The following is a 17457-nucleotide window of genomic DNA, read 5'->3' on the forward strand; positions in this document are numbered from 1 at the left end:
ACATTGAAAATGGATGTCCTGAGCAACGTTGCATTATTTTATTCCGTTTTATCCGTTTACAAGCACACACAGATTCTGCACAAAGGGTCGCCCTATTGGTTCTGCCATGCGTTTCTTTCCTCTCAAATTGTTTCCACCCGGTTTGAACAATGCAAGCTGGGAGAAAGTTCTCTAGTTGGAACGACGCGGCTCGAGACCCGAGTGCTGAGTCTATTATGAAGGGACATCCGTTTGACACTGAAAATTCCGATTTCTGATGTATTTCCTCTCCTTCCTGTCTGCTTTTCTCCCCTCCCGCTCTCCCTCCCTCCACCCTCCCATCTTTTCTCCTCCTCTCCGCCTGCAGCACAAGAAGTTGGCAGAGGGCAGTGCCTACGAGGAGGTGTCCACCTCCACTCCCTACTCGGAGAATGATATCAGCAATTCCATCAAAAACGGCATCCTATTCCTGGAGGACCCCATCAACCATGTAAGCTCGCCACCACCGTGCGCTTTTCTAACTGGGTCACTTTCTCTTTTTAGAAGCAGGCATCAGCTTCACGCACCGCTTTCCACCACCCACAGTCTTTCAGCCAATGGGATCGTTTGAAAGAGGGCGCCTCCGTTGCCTAGTTGGGCCGCTTCTTAGAGCCAACACATGGATCCTTAAATATTTCATATAGCGGTGTGGGAATAACTGTCTCTCTCTCCCTTCATCCTCTCTCTCTCTCTCTCTCTCTCTCCCTCCCTCCATCCTCTCTCTCTCTCTCTCTCTCTCTCTCTCTCTCCCTCCATCCTCTCTCTCTCTCTCTCTCTCTCTCTCTCTCTCCCCCCCTCAGGAATGGTACCCACATTTCTTTGTCCTGACCAGCAGTAAGATCTACTACTCAGAAGAGACCTCCAGTAACCAGGGCAATGATGATGAGGAGGAGCATAGAGAGGTGAGGAGGCCTGGCCTGCTTTAGATGCTATATATAGAGACCAGACTGACCAGTCCTGAATGTTGCCTTTGAATGCAAAGGGATTGGTGCTCTCTAACCTGTGGACCAATCCGGCATTGCACTTCAGTCACGCAGTATGTGACATACAGTGTTTCCTGTAGGAGCTGGGTGGTGTTCTGGTTCTAAGCCCCAGGTTTGCTCCAGGACCCATTCCAGGATCACTTCCAGTCTGTGTCGCAATTTAAGAATGTCCCTTTTTTATCAAGTTTTCTCCCCAATTGTACATGGCCAACTCCCCCTGCTGTCCCGGTCGTTGCTCCACCGCCTCTGCCGATCCAGGGAGAGTTGTATCCTAGCACATGCTTCCACTGATACATGTGCAGTACATTATCATATGTACATTACATATGATAATTATGCCCATGTTATTTGCACCTGTGCAAACAGAATGTTTAATCATGTTTTAAGGTGTCTACGCTAAAAAAAGAAAAGGAAACTGTTATTGCTTGTTGTTCTCTTGTTTTACCGCATCTATATATGCCCTGTTTTTGCACTGTTATACCGTTATTTGCACTATGTTGTAACGGAGCCTACAGCACAAGAATTTCACACGTGATACTTGTACTACGGAGTGACAATAAAAATCTTGCATCTTGAATCTTGAATGTGCAGTAGCCAGCCGCTTTTTGTCACCTGACAGTGTGGAGTTTCACCGGCAGGTCGTAGTGTGTCGGAGGATCATTCTATTGCACCCAATAGTTACTGTATATAATGATATATGGATGATTTTGTCTTATAATTGCAATTTTTATTTTGCGGGTAGAGGGGGTGAACAATAATGGCCAGATGGTGCATTTCTATTCTATTTACATTTTTATATCTGTGGGGGGCAATTTCCCAGCTGTGATGGGCAACTGCAGCTAAATTAAAATGAAGTAAACATTGGTGAAATATCTGTGAGTTGAACAGCGTCTCCCTCTCTCTTCTCTCTCCTCTCCTCTCCTCTCCTCTCCTCTCCTCTCCTCTCCTCTCCCAGGTGTCGAATGGTATGGACCAGCATGTGACGGAGAAGTGGTTCCACGGGAAGCTGGGCGCAGGGCGGGACGGGCGACAGATAGCCGAGAGGCTGCTGTCGGAGTACTGCCTGGAGACCGGAGCTCCTGATGGCTCCTTCCTGGTCCGAGAGAGTGAGACCTTCGTGGGAGACTATACACTGTCTTTCTGGTATAGACCATATTGATTTGCATTCAGAAACTATTGCATTTTTCTACACAGGTTTCAGTTTTTTTTTACCAGTCCTGGCAATCACGGGAAATTATTTTGATATGCATAAAATGATATCTGCTAATATGCAAAATCACGTTATCAAATTGATGATTGTTAGTATTATTTCATCACGTTTCTGCTTCTAGTGAAAGACAATAAACATAAATATTGAATTAGCGCCCAGCCATGGCTGTGCGGTATCTATACGACAGCATACTCTATGTCTCAGTAGAATTGATTCGTACTGTTTGTGCTGCAGGGTTCGCTCTTACTCGGGCACATTGCAAAGTGACAGACTGGCAGATCAGTCGATGTCAATCTCTCTGTCTCATTGATCGAATGTAGTTGTTTCCCACGGTCTGATTGTGTAATCACTTGCCTATCTGCTAATGCATAGAATCTGCATGAGTGGGGTTACCTCAAAGCTAATCAATCTATCTATCCATCTAGATTCACAATGTATGGATAGGCTCAGAGGGTGATGTGTTGTTCATGGTTAAATTTGCCACGGTAAATAGTGATATTCCTGGAATGCGAGTTAACGAGCCAATTACATGTCCTCTGCATCTGCATGAAATGAAGAGATTACAGTTCATTTTATTTTGTATGTTACATATTTATTGGCTAAGTATATTAACATTGATGGGCTAGAAAAGTCTGCCCATGTAGGCAGTCATGTTGCCTGCGTCATGAAGATTGATTGACAGCGGTCATGTCATATGAAATTGGGTTGAAATGTGATAGTTCTACTAGCTCATTATGAATGAAGACAGCATGGTTGACTTTAGAAAAACAAAATGATTTTTTCTTTTTTTTGTAATAATTGTTTTGCATAATAGGTGCACTCTGATCAGGGATGTGATCTAAAAGGTTAAAAAGTCATTTTTCATTTCAGTTAATACGTAAATAAGTGGGATGGTGTAAAGAACTCAGTAGGACACCACAGACTTAATATTTGGAAGACATGTTAACCCTAAAACAATGGGAGACATTTTTCTAACAAGATTAATTCCATGCTCAAATAGCCATTGACCATGCCATGTGACTATGCTGTGAACATTGGCATCTTCAGTGCGACTACAAGTGGGGCGAAGGATTTTTAAACGATATAATTCCTCACTAGGTCTCCCGCCTTCTCTTCTCCTATCATCCCTTCCCTCCCTTGCTCCAGGCGCTCGGGCCGGGTGCAGCACTGTCGAATCCACTCTCGTCAAGAGGCGGGGAGCCCCAAGTTCTACCTGACTGACAACCTGGTGTTCGACACGCTCTTCGCCCTCATCAACCACTACCAGCAGGTGGCGCTGCGCTGCAACGAGTTTGAGATGAAACTGACCGAGCCAGTGCCTCAGACCAATGCCCATGAGAGCAAGGAGTGAGTCTGGAGCCAAATTTACAATCAAGAATAATTAGTGCAAAGGTCAAGGGTCATCATAGTGCTCTGACAGTATTCATGTGACCATAGAATGATTATGTGAGGCTAAGGTGGAAAAGTATAGAGACACTGCATGAAATAGGCCACGCCCATCACGGGGGAAACGCTCCGTTCATTTCCACACACCAGCGTCATTTTCCTTGAATTAAACATAGCTAAAAGCTGTTGTGTGGTGGGGCTGCGCAGACAACAAATGTAAAGAATCGCCAGTTAAAGTTTTTTTATACTCTCGAGGAAAACAAGGAAGCCATTGAGAATTGGCGAGAAGAAAAATGTGGATGTAGCTGTCAATGAAGTAAGTTGGAGTGTTCATCTTCTGTATATACGATCTTTTTGTGCAACACCCGGCCATGCACGCGACATAGGAGAACGCCAGGATTGGACGGGAGTTTGTGTTTTCCCCCGTTTTGGGCGTGGCTTCTGACTGATGGCGCGTTACGCAGTGTCTCTAGTATGGACTAAGGAGAGAAGCAGGATGGATTTTCTGTGTGTCTATTCCTGATATCCTGCAGTTATGAAGTTACTTTACTTCCTGCTTTTCTCTTGGCCTTGCCTATTGAACCCACCCCTCTTCCTTCCCCACCCAGTCTGACCAGTCTTGCTGTGTTCATGTGTGTCCTAGGTGGTACCATGCCAACCTGTCCAGGAGCCAGGCTGAGAACATGCTGATGCGGGTTCCACGTGACGGGGCTTTCCTGGTCAGGAAGAGGGCAGAACCCAACTCCTTTGCCATCTCTTTTAGGTAAATCCAATCCCAATGTGTGATTACATGAGAATCTTGTACTTCTGTGTACATGCTTCTATATACACTTTTCTTCTTCTTCTTTTTGTGCATAATTCAACTGTGGAGAGTTCAGTTTAGTTATGTTTATAGCCCCTTACCACACACGCACGTCTCCAAGGGCTTTACATAGCATCATCACGGCATACTACATCATATATCTACACACAACATAGACATACATACATACATACATCATATACATACTACACATTTGACCAACTATATCATATCGTACATTGCAATACTACACAAACACAGCATATCTTTAGACTGGGGGGGGGGACCGGAGCACCCGGAGGAAACCCACGCAAACCCAGGGAGAACATGCAAACTCCACACAGAAAGGACCATGGTGGAGATTTGAACGGACGATCTTCTTGCTGTGAGGCGACAGTGTGGAGAAGCGAACGGGGTTCAGTAGGGAAATCTAGAAAAACAACGAGAGGGGAATCATTTCTAATGCAAAAAGAACACTGCTTATCCTAGCTAGAACATATTTTGCAAGAAGATTGAGAGTGAAGGTGCTTAAAGGTTTCCAAAATGACTTTGTAGACCGTGTGCATTGTCGGTATTACTTTCCATGTTCCAAGTGACATGAGAAGTAATTGAGGTGATCTCCTCCACAGGGCCGAGGGTAAGATCAAGCACTGCCGCGTGCAGCAGGAGGGCCAGAACGTGGTGCTGGGCACCTCAGAGTTTGACAGCCTCGTAGATCTCATCAGCTACTATGAGAAGCACCCTCTGTACCGCAAGATGAAGCTGCGCTATCCCATCAACGAGGACACACTGGAGAAGATCGGCACTGATGTGAGTACCACAGAGTGTAGGAAACACCTGCTAGAGATGAGTAAATGTGTATATCGAATATATGTATGAATAAAATTCAGCTGCGTTTTTGAGCCTGGTGAGCATAGCAGCTAACGCCAGAAGCTAACACTATTTATATCAGTATTTATTCTACAGTCATAATAAACAGGCCAGGTCATGACTCAGCAACACATGGAAATATATTAAAAATGACACTGGAGGGGGGGGGCTTTAAGGCTTGCAGGTAACCCATTCCATATAACTGCTGCAGACTATGTTTATTGGAAGAAAAAGTCGAGTGTGCACATTACATTGTGCTCCCAAAGTGTAAAACCCTATAACGCTCAATCTGTTGTCCAATAGGAGCCAGACTACGGCTCGCTGTACGAAGGCAGGAACCCAGGCTTTTATGTGGAAGCCAATCAAATGCCTACATTCAAGGTGAGTGTTCAGAAGGAGGGGTTTGTGTGTGCTTGAACACTCCGCCTTACGAACACTTTGGACTGTAATTCACAATGGAAAGTGTGTGTGTGTGCGCGTGTGTGTGGTAATCCTCTGTCTTGTCTTTCCAGTGCACGGTGAGAGCTATGTATGAGTATAAAGCTCAGAGGGATGATGAGCTGTCCTTCATCAAGAACGCCATAATCACCAATGTGGACAAACAGGAAGGAGGCTGGTGAGTGACAAACGTGACATTCGGTGAAGGTGTATCTGTGATCTGTGCATCGATGACGTTCACAGCAATTGTGTTTAGAGTGAGTTCAACTAAATTATTTATGAAATTATAGTTTTCAAACACACCCTTTTTCTCTCAGGTGGAAGGGTGACTGTGGAGGGAAGAAGCAGCTCTGGTTTCCTGCCAATTATGTGGAGATCAGTCCATCAGCGGTGGAGCCTGACAGAACAGTGAGGATCATGACACTTATGATTTGACCTGTGCACATACTGTGGCTGCAACTAAAGATTTTCATGATCAATTAATCTGTCGATTATCTTCTCGACTAATCGATTAGTCGTTTGGTCTACAAAAAAATCACTTTCCCCCCGAAGCCCAAGACGACGTCCTCAAATGTCTTCTTTTGTCTGAACCCAAAGATAATCAGTTCACTGTCGTAGAAGACTAAAGAAACCAGAAAATATTCACATTTAAGAAGCTGGAACGAGAGAATTTGAGTTTATTTTCGTTCTGAAAATTAGTCTAAACATTTGATTATAAAAACATTGTTGGCGATTAATTTTCTGTCGATCGACTAATGGATGAATCGACGAATTGTTGCATCTCTAGTGCAGACCAAACAGAATGAACCATTTGCCTACGTAGATCCACAGTAATCTCACTCCTCTTACCATTGACCGTGATAATTCAGTGCACTCATCACCTTCGGGTCTATTGCAGATTTTTCACTGTCATAGACAACGTATACAGTGTGGAATATATAGTTTCTTAATGGGGTGTCCTCCTTGCCTCTGTCAAGCAGGAGATGACAGAGAACAGCCCTCTGGGAGATCTGCTGAGAGGAAGTTTGGACGTGTCTTCCTGTCAGATTGGTGAGTGGCCCCGCCCCTTCCTGTTCTGTGGAGCTGCACAGCTCTGTCACCTTGCCGGAGGACACCCTTGTTTTCTGACTGTCATATATGCATATGCGTGCATGCAATCTCTGCCATCTTTGGGCAGTGTTTTTTCCCCCAATCATTTTTGTCAATCATCGTTCTTTTTCCTTCTGTTTCTACTATGATGGATTCTTCCCTTTGGTTTTATTATTCCTCTTGCAGCTGTGCCTCCAGTACTTTATTGACATCCTCCCTCCAGTCCAGTCAATACACAACCATTACTGTTGGAACATGTTGTCTTGTTGTGGCCCCTGCTAACTACAGTTAATACCTGAGCCTGCCTCTGTTCCTGTGAGTGGGTCTTTGGCTCCATCTAGTGGTAGAATGGGAATGGTTCAATAATATCTTTCTGTATCCTAACCTCCTGTCTATACTCTGCACTCTTCCATAATGTATATTAACGGTTTGTGCTTTCTATCTCTGAGAAGATGTTTGCGTAGTTTTTTCCCGTCAACATTAAATGTTTCTTTTTTCAACATCAAATCATTTTCTACCAGATGCAACCAAATACAAAGGATTTCACATGACATTTTGCGTGTTAACATTTTCCTATGGGTGGCTGGAGGAAAATAGTCAGCCACTCAAGAGTTTAAATAGGAAGGGAAACCCCTACATCCCTATTTGCCTGCCTTCTTTCCAACTCTCCCTCTTTGTGTTGTCTTTAGTCGTGCGTCCGGACGGTAAGGGCAGCAGGCTTCACGTCTTCTCCCTGGTGCCGGCCAACTCTCCTCAACGAGGACAGGTGCTGGACATCGCCGCCAGCAGCTCGGAGGAACTGAAGGAGTGGGTTTCCAAGATCCGTGAGGTCACCCAGACCTCGGAGGCCAAGGTATAGTACAGCGGCTGGCAGAGGATGAGTGCATAGCATAGCATGTACTCGCCATATTGTGGGTTCAAGTTACACACACCCAAAACCTGTCTTTATCCAGGGAACATTGACTGAGCAGTGAACATGCACACTGTTTTTCAGCAGCGCTTTGCATCACACTCAAGTTGCACACGTTCGTTCACCCCTGGGAGCGGTCTATCGTCTAGTTACTAGATTAGTTAGTAGTGCTGTACAACCACACTCTCCTATTGTTGTCGGCTACTGTGTGAAAATACAAACTGATAAGGGATGTGTGTTAATGTTGGTGCGTGGCTGTATTTAAAGTTGTGTGTCTGTGTGCTCAGCTGGAGGAGGGGAAGATGATGGAGAGGAGGAAGAAGATTGCACTGGAATTGTCTGACCTGGTCATCTACTGTAGGCCTGTGCCTTTCGACGAGGACAGTAAGGATTACGCGCCACATGCGGTCATACATGAACACACACTCCAGTAGAGACGTGACAGATACTGTACGCCAGTGATACTCAACTGGCGGCCCGCTGTGTGGCCCGCGATGGAATTGCATTTTTTTTTTTTTTTTTTTTTTTTTTACAGTGCACCTGAACGCAACATGCAAGATACCCGCTGAATAAGTGTCCAAATGTAAATGTTCATGTCATTCTGGTCAATACTCCACTTCTGTTATAGCATTTCAGTCTGGAATATGGAATATCTTTCAATAATCTATGATTTAGCTGCTAAATTGTCAAATACCGCCGTCTGCTTGCTACCCAGGCACTTATGTATGTACTTAACCTAACTAACTATCCGGTGTGCACAACATTGTCAGACTAATCTCTGGCTGACACCCCAAAAACCTACAATCCGCTACAGAAAAATGTACATTGTTTGTTTATTAACTGGCCCCTGGCCTTCTATCATTTCACGAAAGTGGCCCCCGGGCAAAGCAAGTTGAGTATCCCTGCTGTACGCTGTGACACATTTAGGCACATGTCTTGCCAATACACATGTTGTGGAATCCATCCTCTCTCTCTCCCCCTGTCTCTCCTGTAGAGATTGGCACAGAGCGGGCCCAATTCCGGGACATGTCATCCTTCCCCGAGACCAAGGCAGAGAAGTACGTCAACAAGATCAAGGGGAAGAAGTTCCTGCAGTACAACCGGCTGCAGCTGTCCAGGATCTACCCCAGAGGCCAGAGACTCGACTCCTCCAACTACGACCCTCTGCCCATGTGGCTCTGCGGATCCCAGCTGGTGGCCCTCAACTTCCAGACAGCAGGTAGATATATCGTACCTTTGGGGGGTACGGCGGGGCAGTGGTAAGCGCTGTCGCCTCACAGCTCGAAGGTCCTGGGTTCGATTCCCACCTGGGACGCTGTGAACGCTGAAGGAATGCGTGCCCGTCCGCATGTCCTCGAGTGCCCACCACCCGGGTGGGGTCGTCAAAAGGGCCTTTCTGTGTGGAGTTTGCATGTTCTCCCCGTGCCTCCCGGGGGTTTCCTTCATATAGGTACCCCCTTCACCAAAACATGCAATATCCTGGTTGCTAATGTGGTTCCTCCTCTGGTCGTTAAGGGCGCCTGTTCGGAGGGAGGGGAACTGGTTGGAATAGCGTGAACCTCCCACGTGCTATGTCCTACCGGTGAAGCTTCCCCTGTCAGGTGAAAAGAAGCGGCTGGCTAACTGCCCATGTCTCGGAGGAAGCATGGAGCCAGTTTCGGCTCTCCACAGATCGGCAGAGGGTGGAGCAGCAACCAGGATAAATAAATTAAATTAGCACTAATGGGGGTTAAAAAATGGGATAAAAAAATCGGGGGATATATCGTACCTTTTGGAATATTTCATATTTTTCTTCATTGTACTTCTCTACTTACTTTTTATATTCCGGCTCATCCCTCCCTCCCTTCCTCCCTCACTCCTGTGTGCAGATAAGCCCATGCAGATGAACCAGGCGCTGTTCATGCTGAATGGAAGGAGCGGCTATGTCCTCCAACCGCCCATCATGAGGGACGACACCTTTGATCCCTTTGATAGACACACCCTACGAGGCCTTGACACAGTCACTCTGCAGATCGAGGTAGAGAGAGGGTTGGACTGTGTGTGTGTGTGTGTGTGTGTGTGTGTGTGTGTGTGTGTGTGTGTGTGTGACACCTGTGTGTATGTGTGTAATACCTGTGTGTATATGTGTGACACCTGTGTGTATGTGTGTGACGCCTGTGTGTATGTGTGAGATACCTGTGTGTATATGTGTGACGCCTGTGTGTATGTGTGTGATACCTGTGTGTAGATGTGTGATGCCTGTGTGTGAAGGAGTGAGTGTGTGTGTGGTGTACCAACTCTGTTCTCCTTCTGATCGTAAGGTATTGGGGGCGCGACACCTGCCCAAGCACGGACGTGGCATTGTGTGTCCACTGATCGAGATCGAGGTGTGTGGAGCAGAGTATGACAGTGCCAAGCAAAAAACAGACTCTGAAGGTGAGGACTGCTCTGATTTAACCCTTCCCCAAACCCCAATCAAGGAATGGGTAGTTGGAAACAAAAAGGGGAAAGACTGGTCGCTCTATAGCAGTGATACTCAACTTACGGCCCAGGGGCCAAAAGCAGTCCCTGATAGGGTGCCGAGTGGCCCCCCCACCATTTTCTAATTCATAAAGAAAACGTAATGTTAAATAAATTTTGACTGAGCTCCAGCAAAATTGTCAAATATTGACGCCCAAGCACTATGTACTAACTAACCTAACTAACTATCCTGTGTGCGGTCGGTCGGAGATGTTTGGTTAATTTTCTTTTTAGAGAGATCCTTTACTGATTTGTTTGGGAAGAGGGTTTACTCTGAACAGATTTGAGAACTGAATTGAAGTGAACAAACTGAATTCCTAAATTTCTTTCTTTTTTTAAACTCTGCAACTCTATTTTTGGTGAATAACATCTATAGTTTAATTGATTATTTGGACTTGCCTGCAGGACAGATTTCTTTCGTGAGTGGTTTTCCATTGTACCCCATGGTTTATATTGAACTCCCCTGTGTTTGCATTGTCGCTGTGATTATTGCTTTGGCATTCTGCTTGGCGGTTAAAATTTATGCTATGTGGGTTCATGGCAGAGTGTAAAAATCTTAAACGATAAAATTGTCAGACTAAACTCCGGCTGGCCTGGCACCCCCAAAAACTTACAACCCGCGACAGAAAAATTTATATTATTGTTTGTTTATTAGCTGGCCCCTGGCCTCCTGTCATTTTGCAAAAGTGGCCCCTGGGCAAAGCAAGTTGAGTGTCCCTGCTGTGTAGCCTGTTGTCAAACGAGGATCAAAAATGTGTCAGGTGCTCTTGGAAAACAGGGAAAAGAAAGAGTGCGACCAACAAACAAACAATCCAGACACTCCAAATATACAAATATATAAAAAGAGTAGAAACCGCACACTCTGGCTCCGATGCAATGAATTTAATAAAAAGACAACGTTTCGGCCTGGTGGCCTTTGTCAACAACTCCAAATATACAAACCTAACCACGAGGAAGGAAATAAAGCCCTGAAGAAGACCTCTAGTGGTCGATTTTTTTTCTTTTTTTTAATGATTCAACCACTACAATAAAGGTTTATTTTATTTTATTTCCTTCCTCCCTCGTGGTTCTATTTTTTTATATTTGGAGTGCCTGGATTGTCTTTCGTGGGTAGTTAGAAACAGTTTACTGGATACATCAACCTCGTGTAATTTCCTGTCTGGTCCTAGAAAAAACAGGAAGTTGTACTTAACAATTAAGCCATGTGTGGGAATGGCATGTAATGTAATGGGGAAAACATGACGTGGTGTGTGGACTGTGGACCAAGTTTTGCCACAGCTTTCATAAAGTGTTATGGCCTCAAACAACTCACAGAGGGTTCATTTCATTCCTCTGTGGCGTCATCCTAGATCAGGGGTCTCAAACTCACGGCCCGCGGGCCGCATGAAATGCACCTGAACGCAACATGCAAGATACCCGCTGAATAAGTTTCCAAATGTTCATGTCATTCTGGCCAATACTCCACTTCTGTTATATGTTATATCGTCTGTCCAGAAAAGAAAGTCACTTAAGCAACATCAGCCTTTCAGCCAACACAGTGGCAGAGCGGATTACTGAGCTGTCAAGTGACATTTATGATCAGTTCTAATTCTAGTTGGAGTTCCAAGGGACAGTTGAAAATTAACACTGCCTAATTTAGTAATGTGCATTGTCCCTAAAAAAAAGAAAACAAAGTCCCTCAAATAAACAAATAAATTGTTAATGTAAAAAATAGATTGTCCCTCAAATAAATGAATAAATTGTTAATGTTGAGAATTCGAACGGTTGCATTTTTCTCTCTCTTTTTTTTTAAATACATGAAGTGGCCCCCTTGTGACAAGACTGGACACTCAGCGGCCCCCAGGTCATTTGAGTTTGAGACCCCTGTCCTAGATACTTTAGCATTACACTCATGTTGTATGGTGGCTGCTTTCTGTACAGTTGTGTGGTGGTTGCTTTCTGTACATTTTTAAACCTTTTTCACTCTATAATACCTTTTTCTTTTTTTTTTCTCCCCAGCTGATAACGGTCTGAACCCCACGTGGCCACGGAAGCCATTTCAATTCACAGTGGGCAACTCTGCCTTTGCCTTCCTGCGCTTTGTGGTGTACGAGATTGACATGTTCAGTGACCAGAACTTCCTGGCTCAGGCCACCTTCCCCATCAACAGCCTCAAGACAGGTACACGCATGACGTGCTCTCTCAATCAATCAATTAATCAGTCAATCATTTTTATATTTCTATAAATCTCCAGGCGCTTTACAAATAGAGCAGGTAGAAGACCAGGCTCTTTATATTTTAGACCCAACAATTGAAACAGTTCTCACATGCACTGGCTGTTGTACTGCACAGGTCATGTGGCAATTGAAACAGTTTCCCAACATGCCTTTAGTGATGGCGTCAAGGAAAGCCTCCTTTCCACGGGGGAGAAACCCTGAGCAGATCTGGCTCTTGGTGGACGTTCATCTGCCATGAGTGGTTGGGTTGAGAGAGAGAGAGAGAGGGAGATAATGAGTTGGGAGTGACATTTGACTGATATCAGAGATGCTCACAAGTCATTTTTTACAAGTCCAAGTCAAGTCTCCTATGGATGAGCGTTCTATCATCTGCTGGATGCCATCCAGTCTGCTTAGAACACTGCATAGCTATTAGCTAACTAAGGAATTCAAAGCATGTAGTGTATTATCCTCACTCTTTATCTGTTAGCATACAGCATCAGCATTGATTAGATGACATTATTATTAGTAGACCTTTCCTTAATGTTAATACACTCAAAAATAAAGATTGTTCACAAGTCCCAAATCTCAAGTCCAAGTCAAGTCTCAAGTCTTTGAGGACAAGTCTCAAGTCAAGTCTCAAGTCACTGTGTGTGTGACTTAAGTGCGACTCAAGTCCAAGTTCCCATCTCTGACTGATATACAAGCGTGCTGTAATGAAGCAGGACCACAAAATTGACCCTAAAATCCCACTGACTAAATAGTTTCTGTCTTGTGTGTGTCTCTGTCGTCGCACGGTGCCAGGTTACCGGTCAGTGCCTCTGAAGAACAGCTACAATGAAGATCTCGAGCTGGCTTCTCTGTTGGTCCACATGGACATCGTCAGGGGCAGGGTAAGCCAGCGCTCTCTCTACACAAACAGAGGAGTTCACACTTTCTAACCTACTGCGTTAGTACGACGCACTGATTTCTCTTTCTCTGCATGTCTCTCCTTGTCCTTTCTCCCTCCCACCAGGATGAAAACGGAGAGGTTCTGAGCAACTTTCTCGGCGTGGGAGCCGCGTCGGTGACGGCGGTTGCCCAGACGGGGCGTGAGCGTCTGGGGGATCTGAGCTCCTCGTCGTCGGTCTCCTCCATGTCCTCTCTGCCCCAGTCCCCGGCCCAGGCCATGGCCTACAGGGGCAGGGAGGGCTCCTTTGAAGCCCGTTACCAGTCCCCTCATACTCAGTCTCCCCTCGATGACTTCAGGGTGTCCCAGGAGGCGCTGTTGGACCACATGGACCCACAGAACAGAAGGTGTGTGTGTAAAGGCGTGGCTGCCGGGGTATGATTTGGGGTGTATTGAATATGCCTGTGCCTGAGCGAGCGTTGCGGCCATAGAAGATTCTTGAGTTTTCTCTCTCTTTGTCTCTACCTCAGGATGATGCGGAGGACCAGAGTGGGCGGAGAGAACCGCGTGTAGGACCAATCAGGATGTGTTTCTGTGGCACCCCCCCCCCCCCCCCCCTCCTCCTCCTCCTGGTCACCTCTCCCCGTACCGATGATGTCACTGACTGCTGTGAACACTGTTTCCATGGAAACGCCCACCACCGCTTTGGCCTACATTTCAGCAGCTCTCCCTCCCTCCATTCTCCGTCTCCCTCGCCCTGCGGCCCCCCCAGCCTCCTCTCCTCTCTCGCCCGAAGAGAAGGAGAGACTCGGACATGGAAGTGGGGCCGAGGGGAAGCTGTCGGCTGTGAACAGGAAGGAGAAACGGACATAAACAACAGAAGAACAAAAACAAGGCTGAGAAGTTCCAGCCCTGGACTAAGTAGTCTGTGTGGGACAGCTTGTTTTCTGTTGTGCGTTTTTCAACAGTTGCTTAGTTTGGAGGCGAAGAGGAGGGAAAGAGAGAGTTGTAAAAGGTCTCAGTTTGAAACTGTTTCCGGGTTAAGGTGTTAAGTTTCTTTGCTCCTCTCTCTCTCTTTGGCGTATATGAATATATATATTTATTCCTGATGTGCTGTTGGCCAGAGAACAGCAGCAGCTGACCTGCTCTCAAAGAGCTCCTGTCTCCATGTTTTTAATTATTATTATTTAAACCTTTAAACATTCATAATGTGACTTTCATTTTTTTTTTTTTATGTATATGTGTAAAACACGAGGGCTCTCTATGGCTATTTTTAATGTCTCCCCTCTGCGCTTTGTGGGGGGAATTTAACACAGCCTAATCCTGGAATTATTATTTTTTATTATTATTTTTTGAAGGCATCAGGAAGAAGTCATAGCCTGTTTGTGATGGCTGCCTGTTTGCAGGCATCATAGCTACATACACAACTCAGCCAAGCCCCCCCCCCCCCCCCCCCACTTACATTCCCGAAAACTGCACATCATTCCATTTCCTGCGTTGCAGGTGTCTTTACCAGCCAACCTGACACATTTAAAACTCACTCCCCATCCACTGATAGTCTTACTCTATGATGTCTGTAGGGAGTCGAACCCCCACACTGGTGATGCAGCAGGGCCAGGGGCTGACTGTCAGTCCTACAGGAGGCCGACTGTCAGTCCTACAGGGGGCTGACTGTCAGTCCTACAGGAGGCTGTCTGAGTCTGAATAATGATGTTTTATATTGTCTGCCTTTTTTTTTTTTTTGCTGCTGCTGCTGCTTTTATTATCTCCCCGCGTGTTCACAGTACAGGGGGTTAGGTGATGCAGCCGCTGTCATGGCAGCACAGAATTGTAGTTTGCTCTAGGCATAAGGACATTTCCCTCAGTTCCATAGGGCTGCACAGTTATGACTAAAAAGTGAATCCTGATCTTGATTATTTTAATAGATCATGTGATCATGATTCTTCTTAGTCACAATTAGTCTTGCCGATTTGAGGAATTTATTTCATTGTACACGTATATCACCATTTTCAATTATGGGGGACATTCTAATTGAAATTAAATGTTTCAACACTTGTCAATACACTATAATACATATAACTGATTAATTGTGCAGTCCGAGATTCACAATTTCTGTGATGAAATGCTTCAGAAATGTATTAATGTTTACTTAATTTTCAAGTCTTACTAGCAACTATGGCCCCCCTTTATCCAGTGTTTGATTTGTTGAACATAACTATCCCCATAACTGCCAAAGCTACATAAGTGATGATGATAATGGCCACGATGATGATGTTTTTATTCAGTGGCTGTTTGGAAAGTGTGTCTTGGTTTTCTAACAGATGTCTCTGTTAAAGTGGCTTGCTGTTTCCCAGCTTCTCTGCAAAGTCTTATTTTCATTTGTTGACATCTCTATTGCTTATTTAGTCGGGGGTCTCTCATGTTTGAATGAGACATGGTGTGAAGAGAGGGACAGATAACCAAACAAAGTACAGTATTGTCGACCAACAGTGACCAAATGGGATGATTTGGATTGCCAATATAAGGTTTAAAAGACAACATGTCATATTGTATGCCTTGCTTGTCTGTTTTGCTGCACCACAGACAAAAATGTGCTCCTTGTGCCGTGCTGTTCTGGAGAGTTTTGTCACAGCACCAGAGCCTGCGTGGATTTTAAGTCCCACTGCCACGATGTAGCAGTTTAATTGCCCCTTTAATTTGTGATAAACTACAAAAATGGAGACTTGGTGTGAATAACTGGTAGAGGGCTAAAACTGAATGTCAAACATTGGCTCCGACGGCCAACTCCTAGTCGTCATTCCCAACTTTAGATTCTCCGTCAGCTTTTGTCTAACTCGGTAATCAAGATTTAAATGGTGTTGCCCTTATAGCCTACTTGCGGGCAGTTCTCATTTCCTGTGTTTCTGATCTGAGAGTGCGTTTGGGAGAAGGTTAAATCTTGGCTTGTGCCTATGGCTTGGTTGTAGCTGTGTTCCCGTGGCTGACGGCTGCTAAAGATGCCAGGGGGTGGAAGTCTCCAGACATAGCTTGTATTAACTAATGCCTGTTGTCTTTCCAGGTTTGTATCAGAAACAGTGTTTTCTACGACCTAATATAAGTTATTGACCGTGTGATGTAAACTCGGTATTCTCACTCAGAATGTTTGACCAGTGAGACACTCCTAAGCCATATGGTATGAAGTAGGGAAGGTAAAAGCAAGGGCAGAATTTAATACACTTCAGGTCTGACTTTTGTCTCGCAGAAAAATGTTTCGGCACCTTTTTGTATTTGCACCCCCGTTTGATCCCAAAGCTGATGGTTTCGCTCATGGTCAGAGAATGGTCTGTGTGTTGTGGAGAGTTCTCCCTCCAATGCTGCACTGCTCTTGCTGCTGACCTGTCTGCTGAAGTCTATGTGCCTCTCTGTCTGTGTACGCATCACTTTATAGCCACGCCCTTCACTTTATAGCCACGCCCTTCACATGCCCTGTTGGGCTCCAGTCTCATTTGTTTTCACTGTTTTTTTTTGATCTCTCTTGTTTTGTTACTGATGGTCTCATTTACAAACAAGCCTTTCTGTAACGTGCCTAAGCTATGGAGAAGAAAAGTATTCATTTTAATTTTTGCCTTTCATATGAAACATATTCAAGCCTGAAAAGTAAATAAAATACTTACTACTTAATACTACTTGGTGTTAATTTTCATTACATTAAATTGCGACTCCCACCCTTCTCCCTAATGTGACTTTGACCTACTTAACCCAATGATACCGGATGCAGCATTTGTGTGTGTATCCCTTTAAGACAGCGAACCGCGTCAATGCGGTCACAGTAACATATTTTATATACTGTATATGTTCTAAGCCTAATTTTTGCCATCACAGCTGCTTTTTACATGTATGGGATAATACAGGCTTAATATACAAGGTGTCCCAAGCTCTGAGTCATTATAAACTCAATTAGCTACAGAAGCTAATGTTCACATTCAGTCCTTGTATATTTCTCATGTGTTCATCATTCCTTTCCTCTGTGTGTGTGTGATTGAGAAATGAGATGCAGGTGGTGTTCATCCTAATTGGCCTGGTCAGGTGTCAGATTGCTGCTGGCTGATTGGCTGGTGGAGAGCATTTAAGCCACCTGATGCCATCCTGTCGCCCCTTGCTTTCCTCATTCCCAACGATGATGGCTGCT

The 17457-nt window shown here is 45.1% G+C and overlaps 1 protein-coding gene across 1 annotated transcript in view; it reads left to right on the plus strand.

Moving 5' to 3' along the window:
- Positions 1-16909, plus strand: part of plcg1 (phospholipase C, gamma 1) — a 34968-nt gene extending 18059 nt beyond the window's left edge. Inside the window, exons 15-33 of the mRNA XM_083642117.1 lie at positions 347-469; positions 819-920; positions 1957-2144; positions 3358-3558; positions 4241-4360; positions 5029-5209; positions 5573-5650; positions 5782-5885; positions 6025-6115; positions 6688-6757; positions 7486-7649; positions 7994-8090; positions 8701-8925; positions 9575-9723; positions 10007-10121; positions 12204-12365; positions 13205-13293; positions 13416-13696; positions 13820-16909. Coding sequence (XP_083498243.1) covers positions 347-469; positions 819-920; positions 1957-2144; positions 3358-3558; positions 4241-4360; positions 5029-5209; positions 5573-5650; positions 5782-5885; positions 6025-6115; positions 6688-6757; positions 7486-7649; positions 7994-8090; positions 8701-8925; positions 9575-9723; positions 10007-10121; positions 12204-12365; positions 13205-13293; positions 13416-13696; positions 13820-13862 — 2583 coding nt within the window. The 3' untranslated portion in view covers positions 13863-16909. The remainder of the gene's footprint in view (positions 1-346; positions 470-818; positions 921-1956; positions 2145-3357; positions 3559-4240; positions 4361-5028; positions 5210-5572; positions 5651-5781; positions 5886-6024; positions 6116-6687; positions 6758-7485; positions 7650-7993; positions 8091-8700; positions 8926-9574; positions 9724-10006; positions 10122-12203; positions 12366-13204; positions 13294-13415; positions 13697-13819) is intronic.
- The last annotated feature ends 548 nt before the right edge of the window (positions 16910-17457 follow it).

The sequence above is a fragment of the Poromitra crassiceps genome, assembly GCF_964638095.1.
Source record: "Poromitra crassiceps genome assembly, chromosome: 8".
Taxonomy (NCBI): domain Eukaryota; kingdom Metazoa; phylum Chordata; class Actinopteri; order Beryciformes; family Melamphaidae; genus Poromitra; species Poromitra crassiceps.